We start from the raw sequence: 25,864 nt of genomic DNA, 5'->3' as shown, positions 1-25,864 counted from the left end.
TACTATTAGAATAATAATGTGAAAGTAGTTTGCAATGAAGTAACGAGTGCACATTAACAGTGGATGCAGTTACACCCACAGTCTCAGGAATTCAATGCTCTGGTGATGTTGACTGTGTATTATCAACTAATAAAAAATACTAATTCCATAAGAAAAACAAAAACACTGCATTATTGCTGTTGATGAAAAAGGAGCTAATTGCATACAGGAGTGGACAAATCGGTTTCCGGGGCACTGTAACAAACATTTATATTCATTGTACTTTTATCTGTAGTTGCCTTGTGGACAAGCAGCTTCAACCACTAGGGGGGAAAAAAAAATAAAAAAATACTACTGACTTTCACAAAACAATTTTCAGTTCCTTAGTAATTAATCTTAAAGCTCAAGGTGTCATCTGCTTGGTTTTTATTCACTAGATTAATTAGGAGAGACAGATCTTTTTAAAAATCAGGGAGTCTTACAGAAACTCTTACAAAAAAAAATGCAATGGGAGGATTAATGCTACAAGCACAACAAAAATGCACACCAACAACTTGCTGATACTCTGACAGCACCTGAAACCATGTGCTACATTAGAGTGTGTTAGAGGATAAGGATTGCTCTCTGTCTATATTAATGCACTCAACAAACTAACTAGCTTGCAATATGCTGTTTAATTACACTAGCTACCACTTTTTAGCCGCAAATTTCCAGGCAACTAAAATGCTGCTTGGCAGAACACTGGACATTTTAATTGCTAAGTGATTTGTCCACCCCTGCAGTAAAGATACAAACAGTTTCAGGGTGTCAGAATTCAGTAGTTCAGTTTCTGCACACACACTTCAACCAAATGGATTCAGGATCTAGTACACAGCTGGGTGACATGATGTAACCTCAATCCACCACCACAGGTATCAATACTTTAAACACTGAACAACTGTTATGTCTGATAAAGTTGTACATGATTTTTAATTTCCCTTATTTTTGTTTGGAGTTAATTACATTTAGAGACGCTCAATGACTTCCACAGATATGATTTCACTGGCACTTCAAATGTATTTTTGTCACATGAACCCTATTTTATCCGTCTAATTATTACTACATTTACTGTAAATACTGCGTGTTCAACAAGCTAAATAATGCTGTCCAAAGTTTTTTTTTAGGTCAATGCTCCAAAATCCCATGAAGTTGTTTGTATCTTAAATAGTATCGCTCACTTTGTATTATTCGTTCATCGTCACAGCGGTACAAGCACTTATTCATGACATGGATAAGAAAACTTTCAACCTTTTCAGAAAATTCTGGGAAGTTTGAAATTCATACAGTGAATGTACATGTATGTAAATTATGAGGTTCACACTTGGCAGTGATTCTCAGTCTGTTTTAGGTTTTTAGGGTTGGGGGGGCGTGAGAGGAAGAGCGCAAGAGAGAGGGGGAGAGTGCAAGAGAGAGGGAGGGAGAGAGAGAGTGCAAGAGAGAGGAGAGAGAAAGAGAGGGAGAGAGAGGGAGAGAGAGGGAGAGTGAGTGAGTGTAGAAGTTGCATCAGCTCTGAACCCCTTGCCGTGGCCTCCTGGAGAAATCATTAACACGCCAATGACAAAACCAACTTCACAGAAGTTAAAAACAACAAAAAATAGTTCAAATAAACACAGCTTTAGGTCCAAACAGAGGTGATCAGAACAGAATCTCATCTGAAAATTTCTAGAACATAAACGTCCTAAATGGGCCAGTGTGTGTAAAAATACAAACCTAAAAAAAAAAAAAAAACAAAACCCTAAAACAAAAGGCATTAACACACCACAGCAGCACCCTGACTGTAAGGCTTTAGTCATTTTTTCATTACTTTTCTAGTTATGAAGATCTGTATGCAGATCAAAGTTTTCCCTGAAACATAATATATACAGTGTGTATATTTTATATATATATATATATATATATATATATATATATATATATATATATATATATATATATATATAAAAACATTCATAAAACAGAATGTCTCCTTTCAGTTTCTCTCTTAGGCTTTTTTTTCCATCCTCAGGATGAAACATGTAAATATCCCTGGTTAAAAACATTAAAGCTGAGAGGTATGTTAGTACATGATCTAAAAAAGTAATAAAACTAAGTATATAAATAAAAAACAAGTGCAATTGGCTACAACTGATGAGTGGCTTTCTGGCCCTGTCCACATGCTTTAGACATTTCTGACCACCTCTGATGAAGCAAAGCAATTTTTTGGAAGCTCAGCTTCTGGGAAATGAAAGAAATCTATATATAGCCAAATAAAACAGTAAGAATTTGGCCGTTTTTCTCCAGTAAGGCAAACAGATTTTGTAGGTCGGTTCAAGAGCAGAGTCTTAATTTCGGCATGGAAGAATGTCGTCACAAACTTCAAACTGAGCTAGCATTGAGTGGAATTGTGAAATAACATGTAAAACCTGGACTGTCTGTCCGACTCATGAGCATGCCCAGCTACATGGCATGAAATAGACAGGAAACAAGACTGAGGCACCGTTCATACGTATACAGATATTTTTGTCTGTTTTCGAGATCTCCGTTTGACATTCAGCAACTTAAAAAAAAGCTTAAAGTAAAAAGCTCACATGGATCTCGTATTTAAATTCAATATAAATTTTTACAGGGATGTCAAACTGCTGTGGAAATCTTGCCAAGAATAACATACTCTGCATACTGAGTAGTAGAGAAGGCAATGTGTAGAAAAATACCACCATGGCCAAAATTACTACAACAAAACAAATCAAACTCAAACACGGACATTCATATGCATGGACTGACAGAAATGGAAGTTCTGCTTCAATGTCACACTCAAACACTCGTATAAAAAAAAAAATCGTACGTGAAACCTCACAGGATGTTCACAGTATAGAACTGTAGCCCTGCAGTGGTGTATTTGGAAGCCATACCGCAATCATATTCTCCTTCGCATGAGGGTGGGTTTTTTTCCTATTCTTTTTTTCATTTAATTTCAATTTGAAAGAAAATGCAGCACATAAACAAACTGGTTGGCAGATATTTTTTTTTTAAAAAGTCCTACAAGACGAAATGCGCATTAGCACTGAGGCCGCCATCCGCAGCGCCATCGTGGATGAGTGGTACGCACCAAATCGCAATAGGGGTAACCAAGAAAAGTTTTCCTATCCACGAAAGATTAACAAAAATTCTCCAGCCTTGAGAGTGTTTTCAAAAGGGTTCATTTTAAATTACAGCTTTTTTTTTTTTTTTTTATGTACACACACATCTGTATACGTGTAGGCGGGGCCCGAGTTATGTTTTGGTAAGATACTGAGCAAAGCCACGTTGCCTGAACACTGACCAATCGTATATGAAGCTGAGGGGCAACAATACTAGCTTCAACTCAAGATAACAGTCTGGTTTTGACTAAATGTTAGTTTGAACAGGCAATGTTTATCATATCCATCCGTTACTAATATGCTATATATGCAGCACGACAGGAGGCTCCTACAGAAATTGTAAGAAAATTCACAAGAGTACTGTGCAGAATGTAAACTTCAACCGTGAAAAGTCAGCATCATGAATGATAACGTAACTACTAAGAATGTAGTCTGAGTCTACTGCATGTGAGTATTACTTTTCGTTATTAAAATAATATTACTGGTTTGACTTGCAAGTAAACATACTTGTAAAATGTTTCTTGAATGCTCTAGTCTGAAAGATTCATTAAGGCAATGAAAGAATTTATCAGAGGGAAAGAAAAAAAAAAAAAAAAAAACATTCACAGAAGGGAAAAAGGCAGATGCTGCTAATTCCTATTCCTGTAAGTTCCTGTAGGTGTTGTGAGCAAGTAGGACTCGTCATTTCTGAATTATTTGAACAAGCAGTGGTAAGAAATGCAGCTAAAGGCATTGGATATATGGAATGCTCAACATCCCAGTACTGCGGTGGCAAAGAAAAAAGTGACCCAATATGAGTGGAGTTTGTTAAATAGTTCATTAATGAAGGTTTGGTGGTATATTGTAGCCTCTGCAAATTGGAGGTGATCTTGAGATATAACTTTCTACTCAGAGTGTAGAGACTGGGTGTGTTTGTGTGTGAGGGTGAAAAAGTGAGAGGGAGACAAAGAGACCAGCTCATAAAGGTAGCATCTAGCTGAAGACAAACTATGTGCAGACGTGAGCCACCCCGTTCTTTGCCAGATCCGGACTGCTGCCCACCAGTTCAGATGACAGGCTGAGTGAGGATGTCTTGCTGGTCAAGGACGGCATGCTGGTGCTGCCCAAACCACGGTCCTGCACCACAGAACCGGAACCGTTTGATCCCTCACTACAAATACATCAGAAATGAAATAAATTTATGTGGGGAAAAATATGGCAGCAAAGTGCCAAGAAGCTACAAGGACATACATTTCACCAGCCACTTCAATAGGAAAACCAATACAACTCCACATTCATGCAAATGTCCAATGAGCCAATCATGTGACTGCAGCACATGTTTAGAAGCATCTCCAGTATCTTACCTCAGGGCTAGGTGGTGATCCTCCCGCTGTAAACTGTGCTCACTCTGTCCATTCTCACTTCCTGCTACCAGCTTGTATTTCATGCCAGCTGCCTCCTGAAACAGACAAACCAGATACAAACTAAAGCAGTAGGTATTGCCCAATCTAGGGATAATTAGTCAGTCAGCAATGCCTTTCTAATGTTGCTTTGTGTAACAGTATCTGGTTCAGTCCATTTTAGACAATTCATAGCCATTAAAAGAATAAAATCCATGTGGGCCAACACTCTGCAGATTATCAAAGGCTTTAAGAACATTTCATTGCTGCTTAGAGAAACTTCATGGTTCTATGGGTATAATCTTGTTTACCATGGCTATCTCACGTGTCCTTATGCCGATCTCTCTCTCCACCTGGTGCAACTCTATGCTCAGCTGCTCGCTGGAAACACTAGCTGTTGACCACTCCACTGGAGCGACTTGGCCAGCTGCTGAACCTGGTTCCCTCTGCAAAAAAAAAAAAAAAAAAAAAAATGTAAAGAAGCCACTGAAGCGTAGAAGTTAAGGGATGTTATGAATTAAGGGATGATTTTGAGGGCAGTGGTAGCTCAATTGTTAAGATGTAGAATCACATATGCTACTAAGTGTCCTATTATCTAAGTAATGAAATACCCTCATGTCAATACCTAATCTTACCCGTGGCTTGATTTGACCAAGCTATAATCAATAAATCTAATGTAGTATTGCCTATGCTTTTTACTGTGTTACTTTAAATGTTTTTGTCAAAGAAAACTGAGGCTAATTCTCAAAAGAGCTTACCTCTATATAGCGAGTCTGTTGCGTGATTTGTTGGTTGACCTGCTGGAGCTCCATCTTCAGCTGTTCCCTGTCTTGTGCAGCAGGGGGCAGACTGGACACACAGGAACTGATATTTAAAACAGTAAAAACACAGATGGTACTATTTACAAAACTCTATGGCTTTGGATAGCGATGCTATGCCAACACCAGGGCCCTTACCGCTCATTGAAGTGTCCCTGAGATGGCATGGTTTGGTGCTGGGCATAAGAGGCTTCACCCCATCCTCCGTGATTCCCGTAGCTGTAATCAACTGAGGGAAAAGGACAGAATCATTAGAAAATCATGAAACAGGCAGTAAACCTTGAAAAAGTATTAGAGATTTATTATTATAAAAATTAGTGTGGATAAATATAGTGTGTGTACGTGATTATGTGCATGTTTGTGTTTTTGGTTAAATGCTCCATGGCACACAGCAGCAAATAGACACATGGCTTTAGTCTGTACAGAGAGCAGTGCTGTTACAATGTACCTGCATTTGCAGTGTGTTTGGCTGAGGGGCCTGGAACAAGGCCAGCAGGCTGATATCCTGATTTGGACGTGCGAGATATGGCTCCAAAGCGAGAGATGGTGGGCAATGAGCCAAATGGGATGATCGGGTCATCGTCTTTGACCTCTGCTGCTCGACGCTGCAGCTCCAGAGCTGGATCTCTCAAGCTTTTTTCTATAGTCTTCTAAAAAGGGAAGAAGAAACATTAAAGAAAAAAGGATTCAAACAGTTTCGCAATATTTATTCAAGAAGGCTATAGATATATCATGGCTCCTGATTATTTTTGGCCTTTGGTCCATCAGTGTGTTCTTATGGAGTAAACGCCACAGAGTAAACAATAACGACCTTTTGCTCATGTACGCCCACACACACACAACAGCATACCAACATTCATACCAAACAACTAATCATTTTGAGACCTTTAAAGCCTCTTTATAACCTCAACAGAGACGGAGATCCAGCTTACCATCTCCATGTAGCCTGTGGCAGGACAATCTTTGGACTTCATGTCCTTGGTGCCGATGTAAGGAACAAAAGTGTCACATGACCATGGAGAGTATGAAGCTGCATATTCAGGTTCTCTGATGTTCTGGAATGCTGGAGGTTTCTCTCCCATATACTGCAGACCAAAAACAGTTTAGCATATTCAAAATATCCAAAGACCTCCAACACAAATATTTGCACTTGCTTTTAATGTAGTTAAAAGAGTAGACTTAATTATTCCAAAGAGCTGCAATTTTATCTGAGTGTACATTTTACCCCCTGATGATTATATAAGGCTTTCGTGAAAGTTTTGAGAAGAAAAAAAAAACAAACTTAAGTATAGTTAGGAAAGTTATAAACATTATTTTTTTATAGTGTAGACCTAAATAAATAGACCTGAAAAAAACAAGGAATAGATAATAATACAATAAATGATTACATATTTTTATAATACAGTATTAAAATTATAATAACAATAGCTCAGGGGCATGAAATGTGTGTGTCCTGGGACACAGACTTATCAACACCAGACTGTGATACAGGTCAAACCAGAATCATGGAAAGTTTTAAACATTTCTTTAGAATTAATAAGTGCTGCACTGCCTGACAACAGCACGTTACCTCAAGCTGATTAACTGAAACTATGGCTTGGGCAAATGTGTGGTTAAAAACTTTCACTTAATATTATAACTGGTCAAGTAAGACAGAACTGAAAGTACGCTACAAGCTGAAGCTCTGACATGGTTTCCTGTAGATGGTCATTGTGATAAACTCTATCATCAAGTTATCATCAGCTGCTGGTTGATATGTTGACATCACCTCCTCAGTGCTTAAATCTCATTGTGTTTGCTTTGAATTGGTGACCCTTACACAGAAGAATAACGAGCTTACATGGTTTTGCCCCCTGACATCTTGCGTATAACTGGGGTCATAAGTATGGGACAGATTTGGAGAGGAGGCAAAGGGAGGAGGAGAGACAACTTTCCGCTCCTCTAGCTGGGCCATGATTTCCTTCCTCCGACGGTGCAGGTAGTCCAGGCTGGGCTGTGGCCGGGCATAGGCACTCTGTGTGTACACATGCAACCAGATTTATTTGCTTAGCAATAGAAAGAACACAGGGTGTGAAGGCAAGTGGTGTCAAGTGTATTTCTTTTAGTCATTACTGGATTGAAAATGTTTGCACATCAAACAAGAGTGACATTTAGTTTAATTAATTAATTCAATTGTTAGCAGGAAATGGGTCCACCTACTCTATCTGGAATACACATTATAAAAAAGAAAGATCATTTACAATGTCATTCTCAATAAAATCAGTACAGCTTTGAATTAATGCAGGATAATCCTAGGAACCCTGAAATTATATTACCCATAGCTTGTAATATGATCACATAAGCCCTAAATATTATAAAATAAAATAACAATAGATGATGCCTCACCCTGCCACTGTAAGGGCTGTTGTGGCCGGAGTGGTTATAACCCTCAGAGCCGTACCGATCCCGTGATTCTGGGAGGTAGGAGGATGAGGCTCCTGCTGTTGGTGCCTGTGGTGGGGGCATCTCCAAGGGGACAGGACTCCTGTGACCCAGCTCATCTCGAGTGTATGGTGGGAGTGGAGGGTGGCCTCCATAAGGTGCATGGCGGCGACTGTCGTGGTAGTTGTAGCGAGGGTCAGATGGCGAAGCAGGGTACTGGCGTTCAGGGGCGTAGGAGACAGGATAGGGGTCTGGGTATTGTGCCAAGACAGGGTCAACTGGTGGGCGAGTGTAGCGAGGCTGCAAGTGCTGATATGCATAGGAGTTGCCTAAGGAAAAAGCAAAGTTTTAAAAATCCTTCTCATGACAAAAGAGCAATGATTATAACTTTTGAAACATCTCTACAAATTGAACACATTTTAATTTCACCCAAAATGTATGTATGTTTTTTCTGTATATAATTGGGTATTTATACTTAAATAATACATTATGCTGGTTCTCCCATGTATTCATCCCAGTTATGCAGTCACACTGCTTTTTTGATTTGTTCATGTTAAGATGTACTAAAAGGTGCATTTCCTCTTCGTTTCCTCTTCTGTGTATAATGTCTTTTTTTATATTGCTAAAGTTCTCAGTGTCCTTCAAAAAGTGATAATAGCAGATTTTCTTAGAAAAAAAAACTGTCAAACAGAACCTGTTAAAAAGTATTTTAAAATGATCTACTTTAAAAGAAAATATCTACATATTCTGCTTCTTCATGGTAGGTGCTAAAGAAATGATGATGACACACTGATGCAGTAAAAACACTAATAATTTACCAGTGGGATACTGAGAGGACTCGTATTGGGAAGCAGGTGGTGGTACTCTGGATTCTGGGTAATAGGCTTCAGGCTGATGTGGAGGGTACTGCTGTATCTGAGCAACTCTGGAGACCGCAGACAGTGTGTGTCCAGCCAGACTGTCTCTCTGGACTTTAGGATGAGATGAAGTCATCACCACTTTAGGATTAGAGTCCAGTCTGCACAAAACAAAGATGGAATAAAACTTTATCTACTAACATGCACTTTGTATGTGTGATATTTGGAGATATTTTGTATTGTAACTGAAAGTTTTGCTCACTTCTATGTCCATGAAATTCCTGTGAAAAGTCTGGATTGAGTGCACACTTACCGTATATATAAATGTTATGATTGTAAACAAAATCACAAAAAGCACTGTGTTATTTTCTTATGAAGCCTGTGTGGTTGTCAAATGCAAGGTAATAGTATACAAAGAGATGAGACTTGATGACATAAGATGAGGATGATTTGACTGCCAATATCTCAATGCTGCATTTTGACTAAAATAAAAATGAACCAGTTTTGGGGACATTAATGCATGCTGTGACCCCTCACTTTAACTGATGCTGCATGCATCTAAATCTAGAGAGCAAGCTACACAATAATCATTTTTAAACTTACGAATCTGGAGTTGACTCAGGAGCACTGAGACTGCCAGTGTCTGGTTTTCCCAGCTTTCGAGCCGTGTCGTAGGGTGCTGCTGATCCACGGGAGATCAGATGTGTGAGCTCTGATCCAGGTGGCACTGGGAGAATGCCATTAGTGACTAGGGAAGGTTTGTGGGCCAGACCCTCCACAACCAATCCCTCATCAGACAGAAGGCCTGGGCTGCAAGCTACGTCCATGTCGTTAAGGTGGGTAAGCGACTGGCTGAGGGGCTTCCTCAAAGGCAGACGCTTGTTCATCTTACGAAACCTGTGGTTAAGATAAATAAAACTGAAACCACACTGCACTAAACACAAGTGTAGATACTGAGCAAAGAGGAGTCACTCACTTTTCGAGTTCTTCCTGGGAATGGGCAAAGGTGCAGCTGGCTCCTCTGGGACACCCACCCTTCTGCTTCATGTCTCTACACATATATGTCTTGTACTTGCTGTGCTGAGGAGCCTGGAACACATGAAATCCATGAGATCCAGAATCTTTGATTGTTTTAGAGAATGTCAGAATAGCATGTGTTCCAAATTGAAAAATGTAAATAAACAAATAAGGCAGTAATGATTGAGCCATGTGAAGATGGATTTGCACACCTGCTGTGGGTCTCCTGCCTTCTTGCTATGGTTCTGGATGAAGTCCACAAGCCCATGCACTACTGTTTTTACAGCCACCAGCCCATTGTCCAGCTGCTCCCATGTAGGGGCCGGGGCATCTATTTGAGACAGATCACAAATTCATTTACTCTGATAACCACTTCTAAAACAACCAGTATATACAGTATGCTGGGAATACGGTATGTACTAGGCAGGTACTCTAAAACTCACAGGTTTATATTAATTAGCTTGTTCTAATACACCATCTATAGTATCTCATTCAAAGAGATTATGGGGGACACACAACATAAATGGATTTGACAAATAAAAAAATGTAAAAAATAAATAAATAAATAAATAAATAAACGGTCTGGCACTTTGTTTGAGATAATGCTGTAATATCAAGTTGATGTTTTGTGGTCTTCTCTGTTTGTCTTCCTTTGACTTGTTAAAGACAGGATGATAAAAGATTTTTTCCACTTACCGCAACTATAAACGGTTGTTCCCTTAAGGGTGTTTGACATTACATAAACTCGTTTTTCCTTTAATAAGTTACAAAATGTAATCAAAGGCAAAATTCCAAAATTAGAAGTGGAATAAAACACTTCAGGAAGTTCTGTTACTGGAAAGTTATAACCTTTTGGGTGTTAACTAATTCTGCTTACATTTATGGCATTTGGAAGACCCCCTTTACCCAGAGATACTTATATTTATCTCTTTTTTTTTCCCCCTATAACTGAGCAATTGAGGGTTGAGGGCCTTGCTCAAGGGTCCAGCAGTGGCAGCTTGGTGGACCTGGGATTTAAACTCTCAACCTTCTGATCAGTAGTCCAACACCCTACCAAATGAGCTTCATCATACCACCATGTTTTTAATTATTTACACATAATGGCCTTATACAGGGCTGGCAAAACAAACAACAAAATCAAAAGCCAAAATTACATGGACTGTGTAGTGAATGAAAGGGAGGGAAGTGGAATAGTAAGGTTACAGGGTGAAGAGGTGAAGAAGGTACAGGAGTTTAAGTACCTGGGGTCAACAGTCCAGAGTAATGGAGAGAGTGGGAAAGAAGTAAAGAAGCGAGTGCAGGCAGGTTGGAGTGGGTGGAGAAAGGTGTCAGGAGTTCTGTGTGATAGGAAAATATCAGCAAGAATCAAGGGGAAGGTGTACAGGACAGTGGTGAGACCGGCCGTGCTGTATGGTTTAGAGACAGTGACACTGAAGAAGAGACAGGAGTCAGAGCTTGAGGTAGCCGAACTGAAGATGTTGAGGTTCTCTTTGGGTGTGACAAGATTGGACAGGATTAGGAACGAGTACATCAGAGGGACAGCCCATGTTGGACGTTTGGGGGACAAAGTTAGGGAGGCGAGATTAAGATGGTTTGGACATGTTCAGAGGAGGGAGAGTGAGTATATTGGTAGGAGAATGTTGGACATGGAGCTGCCAGGCAGGAGGCAAAGAGGAAGGCCAAAGAGGAGGTATATGGATGTAATTAATGAGGATTTGAAGCTAGTGGGTGCAAGTGTTGAGGATGCAGAAGATAGGGTTAGGTGGAGAGAGATGATTCGCTGTGGCGACCCCTGAAGGGAAAAGCCGAAAGAAGAAGAAGAAGAAGAAGAAGAAGAAGAAGACATGGACTGTGTAGTGGATCATTATCTGGTTATTAGTGTCCTGTATGTATGTCAGGGTGTGAGAGCACAGACCTGGGCTTGGGTCGATGTCTGCCAACAGCTCTAAATGTGGTCTGAGGCGGTTGAGGTTGGCCGGGTCTCCTGTTCTCTGCAGAGCAATGGTGAGCTCCTGTACACTCTGAGCGAAAGAGGCTGGAGTCTGCAACTGAAGAGAAAGAAAATGCAATTATTTCTGTAGACACAAAAGACAAAAGTCCTATTTTTGTTGAAACTATACTGTGCATTTTACTTTTTACTACACTCTAAAATAAACAACTCCACCTTGCATACATGACTTAATCTTAGCACCTGACCATACAGATCCTAAATATAGTTAACTTGAACTATATGCCAAATGGACACCTGACCATCATTAATATGGCAGAAATATTTCTGTATTTATTCTTCACTAAAACTGAGTCCAAACCCTGAGAAACAGCCCTAAATCTATCATTCCTCCTCCATCGAACTTTACCGTTGGCACTATATATTCAAATAGGTAGCGTTCTCTTGGCTTCTGGCAAACCCCTTCAGAGAATTCTTCCCTTCAGAGAATATATCCAGTTCCCGATGAGTAGTTTGTGATAATGTTGCTTCCAGAGGCAATAGGACGTTCTGGAGCAAGTGATATAACACATTATATGCGGTTTTTGTGCTCTATGAGTCTGTACAGTCTACCAGTTTGTGGCTGAGCTGTTGCACCTAGATGCTTCCCTTTCGCTTGACAGAGGGAGATATTTCACAACCTGACTTCATTGTATGCCAAGTCACTGAACTTTTCAGTATGAACCGTTCTACTGCTGTTTAACAGATGGCATGGATATAAAGTCCAAACACTTTTGGCCATGTATTTCATTTAATAATTGCTAGTTTAGGCAAAATTTAAAGTGAAGTATGTAAAAACAATAATAATGAATAATCATATCAATATTCTAATTCCTTATTATTAATACTTCCACTTGCTAAGATATACACTTTTGCCACAGTTACTTCCTGGATTCTTACTAAGATACAATCATAAAAGATAGTGACAGATGAGGTCACCTGGAGAAGGAACAAAATTCTATTTTTCTCCTCATTATACAAAAAACGACCGAACTGTGACAAACAAAACTGCCTCCTAGCTTCACGTGACCAACAGGTTTCGTTTTCCATATCCATTTGTGTGTATGAAACTCATGACGTGGGTTCAGTCATAAACTGGTCTGGAATAATTTGTATTTCTTTTGTAGAATCTATGATTTATTTGTAATCAAACAGAGCAGAAATTTCACACTGTAATACTTGCTTCTCATACCTTATCAATGATGGACTGCATGTGGGACTTGTGGGATTGATCCCCATAGAGTAGGGAGGACCACTGGTCAGGGGCAATACGCAGGCCTCCCTCCATGGCGATCTGGACGATCTGGGAGTCGTGCTCTCTCCGCAAAGCCTCATATGTCCTGAACTCTTCCTTTAACTGCATCAGAGAGGAGTCCTCATCTCGCTTAGTCACCTTGAGAAGAAATAAAAAAAGAGAAAAAACACGTTAATGCAACCATGTACATGTGGTCATGAGAAATGTTGTAGTGTGGTGCTGCATGGCATTCCCTTACATTTTACATAAAACACTGGCTATGTTTAAAAGATTGTTGTATAATGAACGAGTAACAGTTTCCATCTCAAAGTTAAAAAAAAACAACAACAAAAAAACAGTATGCTATGAAGTGTTTTATTCCTATTATACTACAGCTAACAATGACTATTTTATTGATTAAAAAAATGACAAGTTATTTTTCCATCCATTACAGCTTTATCTAATGTCCTGGAACATCTGTCAAACAAGTTGGTTCCTGTTCTGACTAACAATTTAAATCATAAAAAAAAAAAAAATAGAACGATTCAACCAGATCAATAATACAAAAAAACCCAAAAAAAACAGGAAGTATGTTTTATTTAGATTTTATTGTGTGGCAGGTCTACCTGTGACCGAGCTGTTACTAAATAAACAATGTACAAAAACTAGCTCTATAAATCTGTAATGTACAGTTCCTACTGATAATGCTATTGATAAATCACTTGACTAATCAGACATGAGAACTGTGGTATATAGTAAGCCATTAATATCTAGCAAACTTTGTACTTTACATGCACCATCAATTTACCTTAAAACATGAGGCTCTGTACAGAAGCTGTACAACATGCCCTATACTTGTTTTTGAAGCCTGAGGGAAGCGTGGCTCCAGCCTCTGGACCACAAACAGAACCAGAACCTTGCGGGATAGAGGTGAGCCATCCTCCAACGCCAACAGCACCAACTTTAGAGCCTCCTCCTGCATAGCTGTAATTAGAGAATGCATCACAATGTATAGAAAGGTCCATAAATACAGTATTTGGACATCAACAAAGGTTATTGTTATTTTAGGAACTCAAATTGAGCTCAAAGTGCAGACTATGTGTGACTATATGAGGGAATTTACATCCAGATCAAGTTAAAAGCAAAAGTAAAGGTTCTCAGCATGCACAAAAATTATTGTAAAAAGATGATGGACCCTAAACATAGAATTTCTTTTCCTCTAATTGTTTTAATAACTAAGTGACAAATGAGTGTATATTGTGACAGTTTCTCACAATATTGTGAGCATATTGTCCCATTACTCAGCCCTAGTCAGAATAAACACTCCTTTAGAGTGACTGGAGTAAAATTGCATCATGGCAGTGCATGGTTGTGAAGGAATTAAATGGTTAAAAGTAAAACACTAAAATAGTCCTAATATTATTAAATGAGTAGTCAATTAGAAGAACAGAAGAATATGACGTTACCAGGGCCGAGGAACTGGCAGCCACGTGCTCGAACAGCAGCCCAGAGGTTGGAAGAGAGCTGCTGGGGGTTTTGATGTTGTAGGATAAGCTCAGTAACTGTACGTTCTCCAAGAGAGCGGGCTGCACGCATGGCCCGGATACGACCCTCCTCCTCCACTAGCTGGCAGTGTACCAGGGTCACCAGCTTCCTCTGCATGGGTCTGCTGAGGAGACTCTGACTCGCAGTGGCCAGCCCTACACCTGCAAACATACACAGAGTAAATAAACCCTTTTAGGTGAGGACAGACAGAAGTCTTTCCTGGAGCTTAACTGTATATTATGTGATCATTGCATGAAGGTTAATAGCATAAACAGAGCATCATTTGCATTCTTTTATTCAGTCCATATTATAATCCATACAGCATGCAGACAGTTTAGGTAGAACGGGTCAAAAACAAAAGTGATTCATGCAACACACAACAATCAGTAGTAGTATCACCCTTATCTTTCTATCTAGTTAGATCAGTAATGCCAATCAAATTCAGATTGGTGTAACGCTGAAGATAAGAAGGTTGTTTGAAGTTATGGTGACATTTGCAAGAAAGAATTCAAGAAATTTTCCCCTATGACTGAGATAAAGTAGGACGTCATCAAATACCAGTGAATTTCCCAAAATTACACATGGTGTATTATAGCTACACATTTAGCCACATTGCAACACTAGAATATTGGTGATTAAATATTTTTGTCAAATCTCCTCCTAAGCTCACAGGCTGTACTGTGGAAAAAAAAAAAAAGAAGCTTCTGTCAGCAGTTTGACCACTTCCTGTAGAATTAGAGACACATCATTGTGCTGTTGCTATTATTGACAAATAAATGTGATGTTTAAAAAAAAAAAATAATAATAATAATAATAATAATAATAAAAAAAAAAAAAAAAAAAAAAACCTTGGAGCATTTTAATACATATAAGCAATGAAACTGAAATGTACTTAACTGTATGGCAGTCTACAATTAAATCCTTCATAGGGATTTATTTGACACTATGAATCCATGCTATAACAGTTTAATAGAGAAAAAAGAGCAACTGCATTTCTGTATTGATAGAATCTGGATTTTCTTATGGTATAAATATGGTCATGCTTTTGATTTTAAATCATGTATTGATGCTGAAGTGGAGTCAGGCCTTTTATTATATTCTAAAATGTCATGCAACACAGGAAAGGTATATAAAGGTGGTGGAGACCTCGGGTGTTGCTGAGGGGTTTGAGGTAGAGAGCCAGCTCCTCCACACATGTGCGTGCTTCATCATAATGCTTGATGTCCTCTGCTCCTTTCACTAAGGTGACAGGCGGAGACTTGGGTACCTGCAGAAAGGTTGAAGGACAATATTTGAATTCCATAATAATTATAATAAACAGAAGTTATGATTAAATAATCTTGTATTACTACATGCAACAGAACATTCTTGTGTATTCAGACACTATGTATTCCTGGCTTTGTATGTGAAACGAAGTGAAATGATGTTCCAGCTTTGAGGAAAGTTAAACTGGTGCATCATTCCTTTTAGTGACATACTGAAAAGTTCCAATGCTGAGCAAATATCTGAAGCGTGTATTTCAGGCAGTGTTTAACAGCTGCTTGTCTCCTGTTGTGAATGTAATTTGCACTAGTTTCTGTATTCTTAACTAAAACAGATGAGTGACAGACTTGAGACAGATGAGTGCACAGCAACAGCTCCTACACATAATGTAAAGGATAGCAGGTCTAGTGGGAGACACTAATGCCCCTTTTCCACCGAGGCAGTTCGAGTGCTGGTTCGGAGCCAGAGCCTAATTTAGAACCAGTTCTTTCTGTTTCGACACCCAAAGCACCGGCCAGGAAAAGTGGTTCTTAAGTAGCACCAAAACTTTACTGGTCTAGACTTAAGAACCGCTTGTGTCAGGGGCTGTGGGCGGGGCTACTGTTAGCGCATTTGATAATGTAGCTTAAGTATACTAATGTTTAATACTTTTTTACTTTAAGCACACATTATAGTAGTTAGCTACATGCTAAGGCTACCTTTTTTCTGTGTTAATGATAAAATAACGTTATGTACTTTCTCGATTACAACCTCCGTTTATACAAATTACATGGAGCTGCAAGTACACGTTGGATTCGCCGTGTTTGGATGCTAATGTAGGTTCACAAAGCCATGAGCAGTAACAGTAAAGCAACATCCGCCATTGTTGATATGTTTGTGTTTGCCGCTGCTGCGCTAAAGTTGCTGGGACACGTGACGCGTATACAGTGACGTCAGACTCAGCTCTGCGTGATGGCTCTTTAGCCGGTGGAAAGACAAACCGGTTCTTAGAAGGTTCGCCAATGGAACCAACTTTGAACCAGCACCAGTGCTAGCTCTGAACCAGCACCTGGTTCTTTTTGGTGGAAAAGAGGCATAATAGGAGAACAACAGAGTTATGCAGGTCAGAACCCAGCGATGTGTCCTGGGAATTTACAGAGATAAAAGAACAGAATGTTTGACAATAATATTGTCTCAGCTCTTTTAAAACCCACTTTTACAATTTCCAGGGAAGGGAATCATACTGAAAAGGAAGTGACTTTAGACCGTATGAAAAAATATGACCATAGTGACTAAGCAGTTTATAATGCTCGTGTGTGCACAGACACACACACAGTGTGCACGTGCGCATACACCACGCAGTCCAACCAGATTAGAACGACAACATCTAATTCTTTTTGCGTAACGTGACACACCGGTAAGCAGCTGAATAACAAATTGGCCATGCCCACTTTTCTATCTCCACATTTCTTATTCATTACCTGCACTTCAGCATTACATGCATGCTTCTTAAAATAGACTTATCAAAATAAAACCAGCAAGTTATCTGGGTACAGCCAAAACACACTCTGCTGGTTAATCAGTTTCCTTTGTTCTAGTCCATGAAGGGAAGTGGCGGCAGCAACACCATAATGAAACAACGAACAAAAACCAAATTGTGTTAAATAACCTGCTTGATTTTCCTTGCCTATCATTTATTCTGCATTTCACTTCTGTTTAGGGATGAATATGAACCTCAGTATTTGCTGTTCTGCAAAGGCTCAAGAACATAGAGCATCACAATCTTATGGTGTGGTGTAATGTAAGGAATAAAACAAGGATCATTTGCCTTGTTACAGGAACATGATATTACTGTCACCGGCCCAAAGCTAAATGTTTTGCAGCACACTTATGCGTTTGTAATTTATTAAGACGGGTCACATCATAGTGTACATCTTTTATGGCTATATTTACTGCTTTGGAACATCGGTGAGACAGGTTAGTTCCTGTTATGATCTGATATGAGCGCCACTATAAACCCATGGTCCAAAATCTTCATATGTGCATTTAACCACTACGTGTTTTCGTTTTTAAGCATGTTTTTGGATGATCTGCCAGCCATTTGCTAGCCAATATGAAAAAAGACTGAGACCACACCCTTTACTGCTCTGTGTAAACTCGAGAGACTGCTGCATGTGAAATTCCCAGGAGAACAGCAGTTTTGGAAATATTCAGACCAGCTCCTCTGGTAAATTCATACTGCATAATGCCCAGAGAAAACACATTTCATTGTGATGTTTCATGTGAACGCTGACTGGAGTTCTTTAACTGTACCCTCATTATTTTATGCACTGTGTTGCTATATTGTGGCTGACAGTACTCGATTGATTGAGCCTTGATAAATAATTATTTGCTTTTATATTCAAGTCCCCCACTCATCTTTAGAGAGAGAAGACATTCACATCTTTATCAGCAGGGCAGCACGGATACGGTAAGCTAAGATGTATCAGAGAAAGATGGTTTATTTCTCTGCTCTGAAGCCAGAACACATGATACTGAGGTTTGTTTAGAATTCAAAATAGGTGAAATTAAAAACATTGCGAGATAAAACAGAACTTTGTTTCCCGACAGACATTTACATAAGTCTGATAGCCATCACAACTGATAAAATTTACCTAACACCAAATCCACACATATCCCAAGCCTACACCCTCATATTCCTCATGCTGTCTTTATTTACTGAAAAAGTGAGTGAGGCTGCGAGGAAACACGGTGTAATGAGCCTAAAAGGGCTCAAACTACCATGACAGTATGCAGCGGAAAGCTGTTTGGCTTCCTTCTTAACTGTATATAGCCAATTTGTCAAATATAGTGAAAAAATGATGCATATTATTTCATATGGGCATAAGAAACCAAACTGTTGCATAAAAACCAAACTATAAATGCTTTGAAACATTTACACAAAGCAGGGACAACTTACTTTATGATTTTTAATAATTCTTTTGTCATGATAAAATCAAGACGAGTGTTAACATTCCTAAGATGTGTGTGTAATTTATCATGACTATCATTTTTATACTGGTTCGTATTCACAGCCCAAGCAATTAGCAGCTAGTGACTGACCTGAGGGCAGACGAGCTGCAGCAGTGCCGTGTTGACGGGCAGCAGCTCGATGTCCGTGCTGATGGTAGTCTGGTCAAAAGGGCAGGCTTTGCGGTGCAGCTTATTCAGGCACATCTTGCAGACAGTGTGACCGCAGCCCAGGCTGATGGGCTTGCGCACGCTCTCCTCGAACGTCTGCGTGCAGATGGGACACAACAGAAACTCGGTCCATTGTGGCGCTTGTACGGGCATCGTTGACCAAAAAAGATGTCTGGCAAGACTCTCAGATATCCACGCTCTCACGGACGTGGGTAGGTTTTGTCAAAAGAAAGAAAAAAAAAAAGAAGAAAAAAAAAAAAAAAAACAAGAGGCGCCAAATGTATAGATTCCACAGGAATCAAAAACTCCTTGAACAGTGGTTTTAAAGATCTTCAGGCATCGTGGACTTGTAGCACACAGTGCTGAACACATAACCTGCAAGAGAGAGTTTAAGAAATGGCAGAATTTTAGTACACTTACTGGAACCACTGTAGAGATGCAGTTAAACAGTCAAAATGTAAATCTAGAGTACTTTTCATTTATAATAGTGAAAAGAGATTATTCAGACGTCTCAATCATCCCTTCAGGCTACGTGTGTTGTAATGACCATACAGACACCGGCTTTAATTCTAATACATAGTGTAAATGTTACCCATGTTTAAATGGAAATAAAAAGCAGGGGATTTTGAGTGACTAATCAACATGCTGCTTGCTCTGGGCTGCTACACAATGAAACACTACGCAGAAGAGGTTAAATGCCAAAACAATAAAGGCCTCACATTCTGACTCATCAGTCAATCATCAGCAGGAACTGTAGTGCTGTAATTAGTAACTCATGTGAGACAAAAACAAGAGTTATACAAGAAAAATATATTCAGAAAGTGACTCAAGATTAAAAACACTACCTCAGAAGAGAAAATGTCAAGTCAGCCAAAAAAAAAAAAGAAAGAAAAAAGGAAAAAGTTTCACCTTCAGAGAAATGCTTTCAGCTCATCGTGCTGTGTGTACACAGCTTTCAGCCAGCACACTGCACACACTTCTTTTGTTTTTAAAGTAAGACCTCTTTAAGGAAATGCCATTTGCTAAAAGCATACATCTGCAGTCTAAACATCTGCACGCAGTATATTCAAATCAGTTCTGGTAATCTCGTCATGCCTATGTAGGTCTCGCAGACGCCTAAGACACTTCCTCTTTCCTTGTTTTGATTTTTGTACCAATACTTAGACATGCCTCACTCTCACCTATCCCAGTACAAGTTTCGATCTGGAGGAGTTCCTTCATGACTAAAATTAGATACTGTAAGGCGGTCGTACTGGGAAGGTTTCTTTTTCCCTAGATTTTTACAGACCTGGAACTTTGGAAAGTACTGATAAGACATGCACGATGGCTGAAACTTCACTAGAAAGTTATCCTCATTTTGTGGGGAGGCTGTTCTGTGCGCATGCACACACATGCATAGAAAGTTGGGCCAAAGTGTAAACAAGATCAGTTCCCATCATCTCCAGGGTGTGTGTAGGTACATAAGAGCTGAAAGTGCATTGTAATGATGAACGGGAAATAAAGTCCTCATGAGTAAACAGTCCACTGGGAATGACATGACTCATTCACATCACTCGAGCACATGGCTTTTCACGTATTTCATATTTTTTCTTTATTATTCTTGTCATTTCTCAAGGCTTTATGAAAACAAGCCAAACATGGGAGAAGTACAATTAGTCATTTAAATACTAACACTCTTTGCAGTATTTGAACTAAACTGGAGTTAAAGGTAAGATTTGCTGTGTTATATTTTAAATGCTTCTCAGTGCGATAAACTACTCAAACACATCATCGTATTAATCAACCATTTGTCAAGCCAGATGTAAAAATGTAAAACATCATTTAAAAAATTCTAAATACTTAAAGATCAGTTTAAAAATGATGATAAACCACAAAGAATAAGCTGTAACAAAGTGCTGTTTGGTTTATCTGTGGTCAGTAATGGTTTGGTGTTGTGCATGTCTGATATCTGTCATGAAAGCAGAGGTAACACTAATGACTTTACAGCAGGAGCAGTTTAAAATACAGCCTGTGGGACAGTTATGTCCCTGCACTGAGAAAAAGACGTGCTGATGTGTGATTTGGAACGAGTCCGAATGGATGGAGGTGAGAACTGTTTGACCAGTTACAGCTGACAAAATTGATGAGGACCTTTAGAGTAAGTCAAGCGCGAGTAAACAGTAACAGACAGAAACGCATTTTAAACTCTTTAATCTCTTGACAACGCTTACATTATATCAATGCCCTCTCTCAAACTAGTGGAAAATGAACTAAAAGCGGATCATCAACACGTCAAACATGCTAACAGAGGTGTACTTCGCCACATCAGCACCATTAACCTTCTATAGCCATGACAAATCAAATAAAAACTGGCTCGATCATCAGTAAATTTACGTAAACAGGATTTATGCTGTAATGCAATACTGGCACTTTTAGTCAGTCAGGAAATTTATGCCCATAATAATCTTGTTAAGTCAATCTTGCTAGAGATGTGAATTCCAGATGATCCAATGTTACAAACTGTTTGACACAGATAACAGATGAGTCTTTTGACTCCAGGAAAACTCAGTGATTTTTTTTTTTTTTAAATATAAACCTGTGTGAGATATTTTTAGGGATATTAGGATATTATATCTAGCACTGAGTAACACTAGTTTGAGAAACCTCCCTCTACATTCTAATGAACAAAGATATTGCATCATATAAAAATCTATTTTAAAATCATGGCACTACAATGTGTTCATTTGGAGCAGTCATTTTACAGCACTATGCTAACGTTGAACCAGGAAACACAAGACAAAACAATAAACATGCTTGTTGCTTGCCACAAAGGCCAAATATAGTATTTTTAACAAGCAGTAGTATAGTGGATCAGCCATGTCTCGCTAATTCACATATATCCGAGTCACACACACACACACCATTCAATAATGAGCATGCTTACATCTAAACCTTCCTAACCCTTGTCCTGGAAAACACTACACCGTTCAATGTTTTCTCTATTCTAACACAACTGATTTAACTTGGCAGCTAAATCAACAGCACTTTGATAATTTGATAAAAAACGTATTTGACTTCCTGAGTTGTAGACTGTAAGTAGTAAAAGCTGATATGTACGAGACAGTTTATTCTCCACCTGTGATCGACATAATCTACTCGTATAGAAGAATCGACTCTTTCACCGTAAGAGAGTCGAAACAAAGTGTCGACTCATTCCAAAACGACACATCCCTGAGCTGTATTTTCCAGTCACGCTCCCGAAACTCGCTTTTGTGTATTTTGGAAATTTCCAAATTCTAGGCTGATGAAAATGTTTAAGCAAGTAATAGCCAACAGGGTGGGGTCGGGTGTGTCCACCCCAGTGTGATCTCTAAATTACTTAAGTGTGTGTAATGCAGGTGGAATCCAGGTCAGAAAAACAGCTAAAACCGTGTTAGCACAAGCGGCTAAGTGGCTAAGCTAGACCACTCTAGACAAAGCCTGGTTTGGGAGACAGTTTGGCTACTGAACACACCACAACGTCCCTTGCATATTATGCACATCAAAGTTTGTACTGATGATCAGTCAGTCATCAAATATATATGTGGGTTTTTTGTCCAAATACTGAGCGATTAAATAAATCCAAACAGAAGCTTTGTAAATCACAGGACCAAAATGCGATGGCTGGCTGCTTCGTTATAGCCTCATCTGGTCAAATCAAACTTAATACACACACACACACACACACACACACACACAAAAAAAAAAAACAATTTTCGATCGATTTCCATCAGTAGCAGAAGATTATATTTTATTCTATTTGTTAAGATAAAAGTGAATTTGCGCTGATTATCACCGAACTCCTAGCGAATCTACTTACGCAACAATAACAGCTCTAGTTTATTACACAATTTCTTTTTTAAAAGAGAAATCATTTCCTTATTTACAACGTACCGGTCACAGGGAGTGCTGTTTGCTCGTTTTCTTTTTTTTGTAACGGACAAACACGAATTTCTTTCATATTTTTAGCATAAACGATTGTTTTCAGCTACTCTTGCAGATACACTGAAAAGCCATTTTGAAAAATGGCTAAGCTGCTTTCAACTTGGCCCACTAGCACTGCAAACAAAGTTGGTGCTTAAATTAACAACAGAGATATTGTATAAAAAAACGAAAGCATAAAATCACAAAACAAACAAACGTAACGCCAATATCTATTAAAAGAACGTGTATTGCACATTTAAGCTAATATGCCGATTGGGCTAACTTAGCTAGCTCATCAAATAATAGCAGCACATATTTCATAGCGTATCTAATCGTTTACTGGTTTTCAGTAAAAACAAATAAACAAATGCGTTTAATAGTGTATCTTGTGGTTATTTTGTAGAATTGTCATCGTGCACAAAAATGACCTTAAAATGTATTATACATCAATATCAGCAAAGTTAGCTAGTGAGGCTAACAAGCGAGCTAGCAACATTACGCACCAGCTAGCAAGTGAGTGAACCTGCTAGTTGTTAGCAAGCAAGCAAGCTAGCTAGTAACTCAAAAAGAACAGCACACCGACATGAGAAATGAAGTAAATACGTATATACTCACAATATGTGTTTAAGCCGTGCCATTTTCAGCGGTCTATCGACAAATAAAACGCTTTCGTTTCAGTCATCATCTCGACGGGGATGTGCGCGCGCTACAGCAAAGCAGCATCAGATTAGCTAAAACTACAGACAAGGAACCAAACCGCGCATGCGTACTGAAACTAACCCTCATATGGAGCACATACATACATATACACAATCACATACACACACACACAGAGTGCTGTGGAAATGTTTTAGGAAGGTGTGAAAAAGTTGTACAGTAAGAATGCTTTCAAAAATATATATTGAATTTTTTTTAATCAATTTCCAAAATGCAAAGTGAGCAAACAGAATACAAATCTAAATGAAATAAATATTTAGTGTGACTACACTTTGGAAAAAAGCAGCATCAATTCTTACACTTGCACTCTTTGTATGCTTGCACAAAGTCAATTTTGCAAGGATTTTTTTAAGGATCAAAGTCAGGCATATGATTAACCAATTATACCAAGCAGGTGCTAATAATCGTTATTATAGTTTTATATGTAGGTTGAAACACCTCCAGGGTCGGGGTTCGATTCCCACCTCCACCTCGTGTGTGTGGAGTTTGCATGTTCTCCCCGTGCCTCGGGGGTTTCCTCCGGGTACTCCGGTTTCCTCCCCTGGTCCAAAGACATGCATGGTAGGTTGATTGGCATCTCTGGAAAATTGTCCCTAGTGTGTGAGTGCGTGAGTGAATGAGAGTGTGTGTGCCCTGCGATGGGTTGGCACTCCGTCCAGGGTGTATCCTGCCTTGATGCCCGATGACGCCTGAGATAGGCACAGGCTCCCCGTGACCCGAGGTAGTTCGGATAAGCGGTAGAAGATGAATGAATGAATGAATGTAGGTTGAAACACAGTTATCAACTGAAACAGCTGTGCCACTAAGGTGAGACTGTGGAAGACAGTTTCATGTCATAGGCCATACACCATGGCAAGACTGAGCAGAGCAACAAGACACAAGGTTGGTATACTGCATTAACAAGGACTCTCCCAGGCAAAGATTTCAAAGCAGACTGGGGTTTCAAGATTTGTTGTTCCAGCTATTTTGAAGAAGGCAAGGCAAGGCAAGTTTATTTGTGTAGCACATTTCATACACAGAGGTCATTCAAAGTGCTTTACATAGAAATTAGAAAACAGTTTATAAGAGAGAAAAAAAAATATATGTAAAAATAAGAGACATACGATAAAATCATAATAAAAACAAAGAACAATTAAAGAAAATAAATGTGATTTCAATAAAAACAGTTTAAAATATGTTAAAAAGAATAAAACAGGAGTTGGATAAAAAGTGCAGTCAGTGTAAAGCAGCACAGTGCTCATTTAGTAAATGCAGATTTAAACAGATGTGTTTTTAATCTTGATTTAAAAGTGTCTACTCTTGAAGCACATCTGATCTCTTCTGGAAGCTGATTCCAACTATAGGTGGCATAATAACTAAATGCTGACGCACCTTGTTTTGAGTGAACCCTTGGTATCTCTAACTGACCTGATCCTAATGATCTGAGTAGTCTGCTTTGTTTATATTCAATTAGCATATCTGTAATGTATTTCGGTCCTAAGCCATGAAGTGATTTATAAACGAGTAACAATACTCTTAAAATCTATTCTAAATGTAACTGGAAGCCAGTGTAAGGACCTGAGGACTGGAGTGATGTGCTCAGATTTTTTGGTTCTGGTCAGAATTCTGGCAGCAGCGTCTAATGGTCTTTTTGGGGATCCCAATAAGGAGTCCATTGCAATAATCCACCCTGCTGGTGATGAAAGCATGGACAAGTTTCTCTAAGTCCTGTCTTGAGACAAAACATTTAATTCTGGCTATATTTCTGTGATGGTAGTAAGCTGATTTGCTTATTGCTTTCACATGGCCACTGAAATTAAGGTCAGACCCTAAAATTACACCAAGACTTCTGACTTTATTTTGTGTCTTTAGACCCCTAAAGTCAAGGTGTGTGTTAACCTTGAGAGTTTCATCTTTATTTCTGAATACATTGAAGAAGAAGCACATAGAACCAGTGGCAGGACACAGCCAATGTAATACACATCATGCTTACTTCCCTTTGACACTGGAAGATGTCCAGCAGTACCATCAGTGGAAACCAATGAGACCCAGGTACACCCATCTATGGTCTAAAGAAATCTGGCCAGCTTAATGGAAGAACTTTCACTGCCACAGTCACCCTGGTCACCTCAAGCTTGCTCATTGAGGATGAATACAAACACATTTACACACTTTTGTTGGTACCCTCCGGTCAATGAAAGAAAAACTCACAATGGTCACAGAAAAAACTTTAATCTGACAAAAGTAATAATAAATAAAAATTCTATGAATGTAAACCAATGAAAGTCAGACATTGCTTTTCAACGATGCTTATTTAAAAAAATAAAATTATGGAACATACAGTATAGTATAGTATACAGTATAGTATAGTATACAGTATGGTATAATACATTATACATAGTATAATACATA

The 25,864-nt window shown here is 39.0% G+C and overlaps 1 protein-coding gene across 2 annotated transcripts; it reads right to left on the bottom strand.

Moving 5' to 3' along the window:
* Nucleotides 1-1,984: 1,984 nt before the first annotated feature.
* On the bottom strand, nt 1,985-23,515 carry rc3h1a (ring finger and CCCH-type domains 1a). 2 transcript variants are annotated; one of them, XM_060882870.1, is made up of 20 exons: nt 23,372-23,515; nt 18,737-19,189; nt 15,539-15,659; nt 14,314-14,553; nt 13,656-13,831; nt 12,806-13,006; nt 11,542-11,674; nt 9,839-9,957; nt 9,586-9,698; nt 9,213-9,506; nt 8,571-8,770; nt 7,717-8,081; nt 7,172-7,345; nt 6,264-6,416; nt 5,780-5,981; nt 5,470-5,560; nt 5,272-5,362; nt 4,825-4,959; nt 4,478-4,572; nt 1,985-4,284 (listed from the first exon to the last, which is right to left on the bottom strand). In XM_060882870.1, exons 2-20 carry the CDS (start codon nt 18,965-18,967, stop codon nt 4,122-4,124), a joined length of 3,297 nt encoding a protein of 1,098 aa, XP_060738853.1. In that variant the 5' UTR covers nt 18,968-19,189; nt 23,372-23,515; the 3' UTR covers nt 1,985-4,121. The 2 variants fall into 2 exon arrangements, with proteins under 2 accessions (XP_060738853.1, XP_060738860.1); XM_060882877.1 differs by having other exon boundaries at nt 4,478-4,569.
* Nucleotides 23,516-25,864: the final 2,349 nt, after the last annotated feature.

The sequence above is a fragment of the Tachysurus vachellii genome, chromosome 1 (assembly GCF_030014155.1).
Source record: "Tachysurus vachellii isolate PV-2020 chromosome 1, HZAU_Pvac_v1, whole genome shotgun sequence".
Lineage (NCBI taxonomy): Eukaryota > Metazoa > Chordata > Actinopteri > Siluriformes > Bagridae > Tachysurus > Tachysurus vachellii.
This window is presented reverse-complemented; position numbering and strand designations above follow the sequence as displayed.

What these genes read in the sequence shown, in the direction of transcription:
- rc3h1a (XM_060882870.1), bottom strand. Translation starts at nt 18,967, where the DNA reads ATGCCCGTACAAGCGCCACAATGGACCGAGTTTCTGTTGTGTCCCATC. An exon ending in ATGTCAGGGGGCAAAACCAT is followed by an intron (nt 6,417 to 7,171) that starts GTAAGCTCGTTA and finishes TTTGGTCTGCAG; the next exon opens with TATATGGGAGAGAAACCTCC. An exon ending in GATCACCACCTAGCCCTGAG is followed by an intron (nt 4,285 to 4,477) that starts GTAAGATACTGG and finishes ATGTATTTGTAG; the next exon opens with TGAGGGATCAAACGGTTCCG.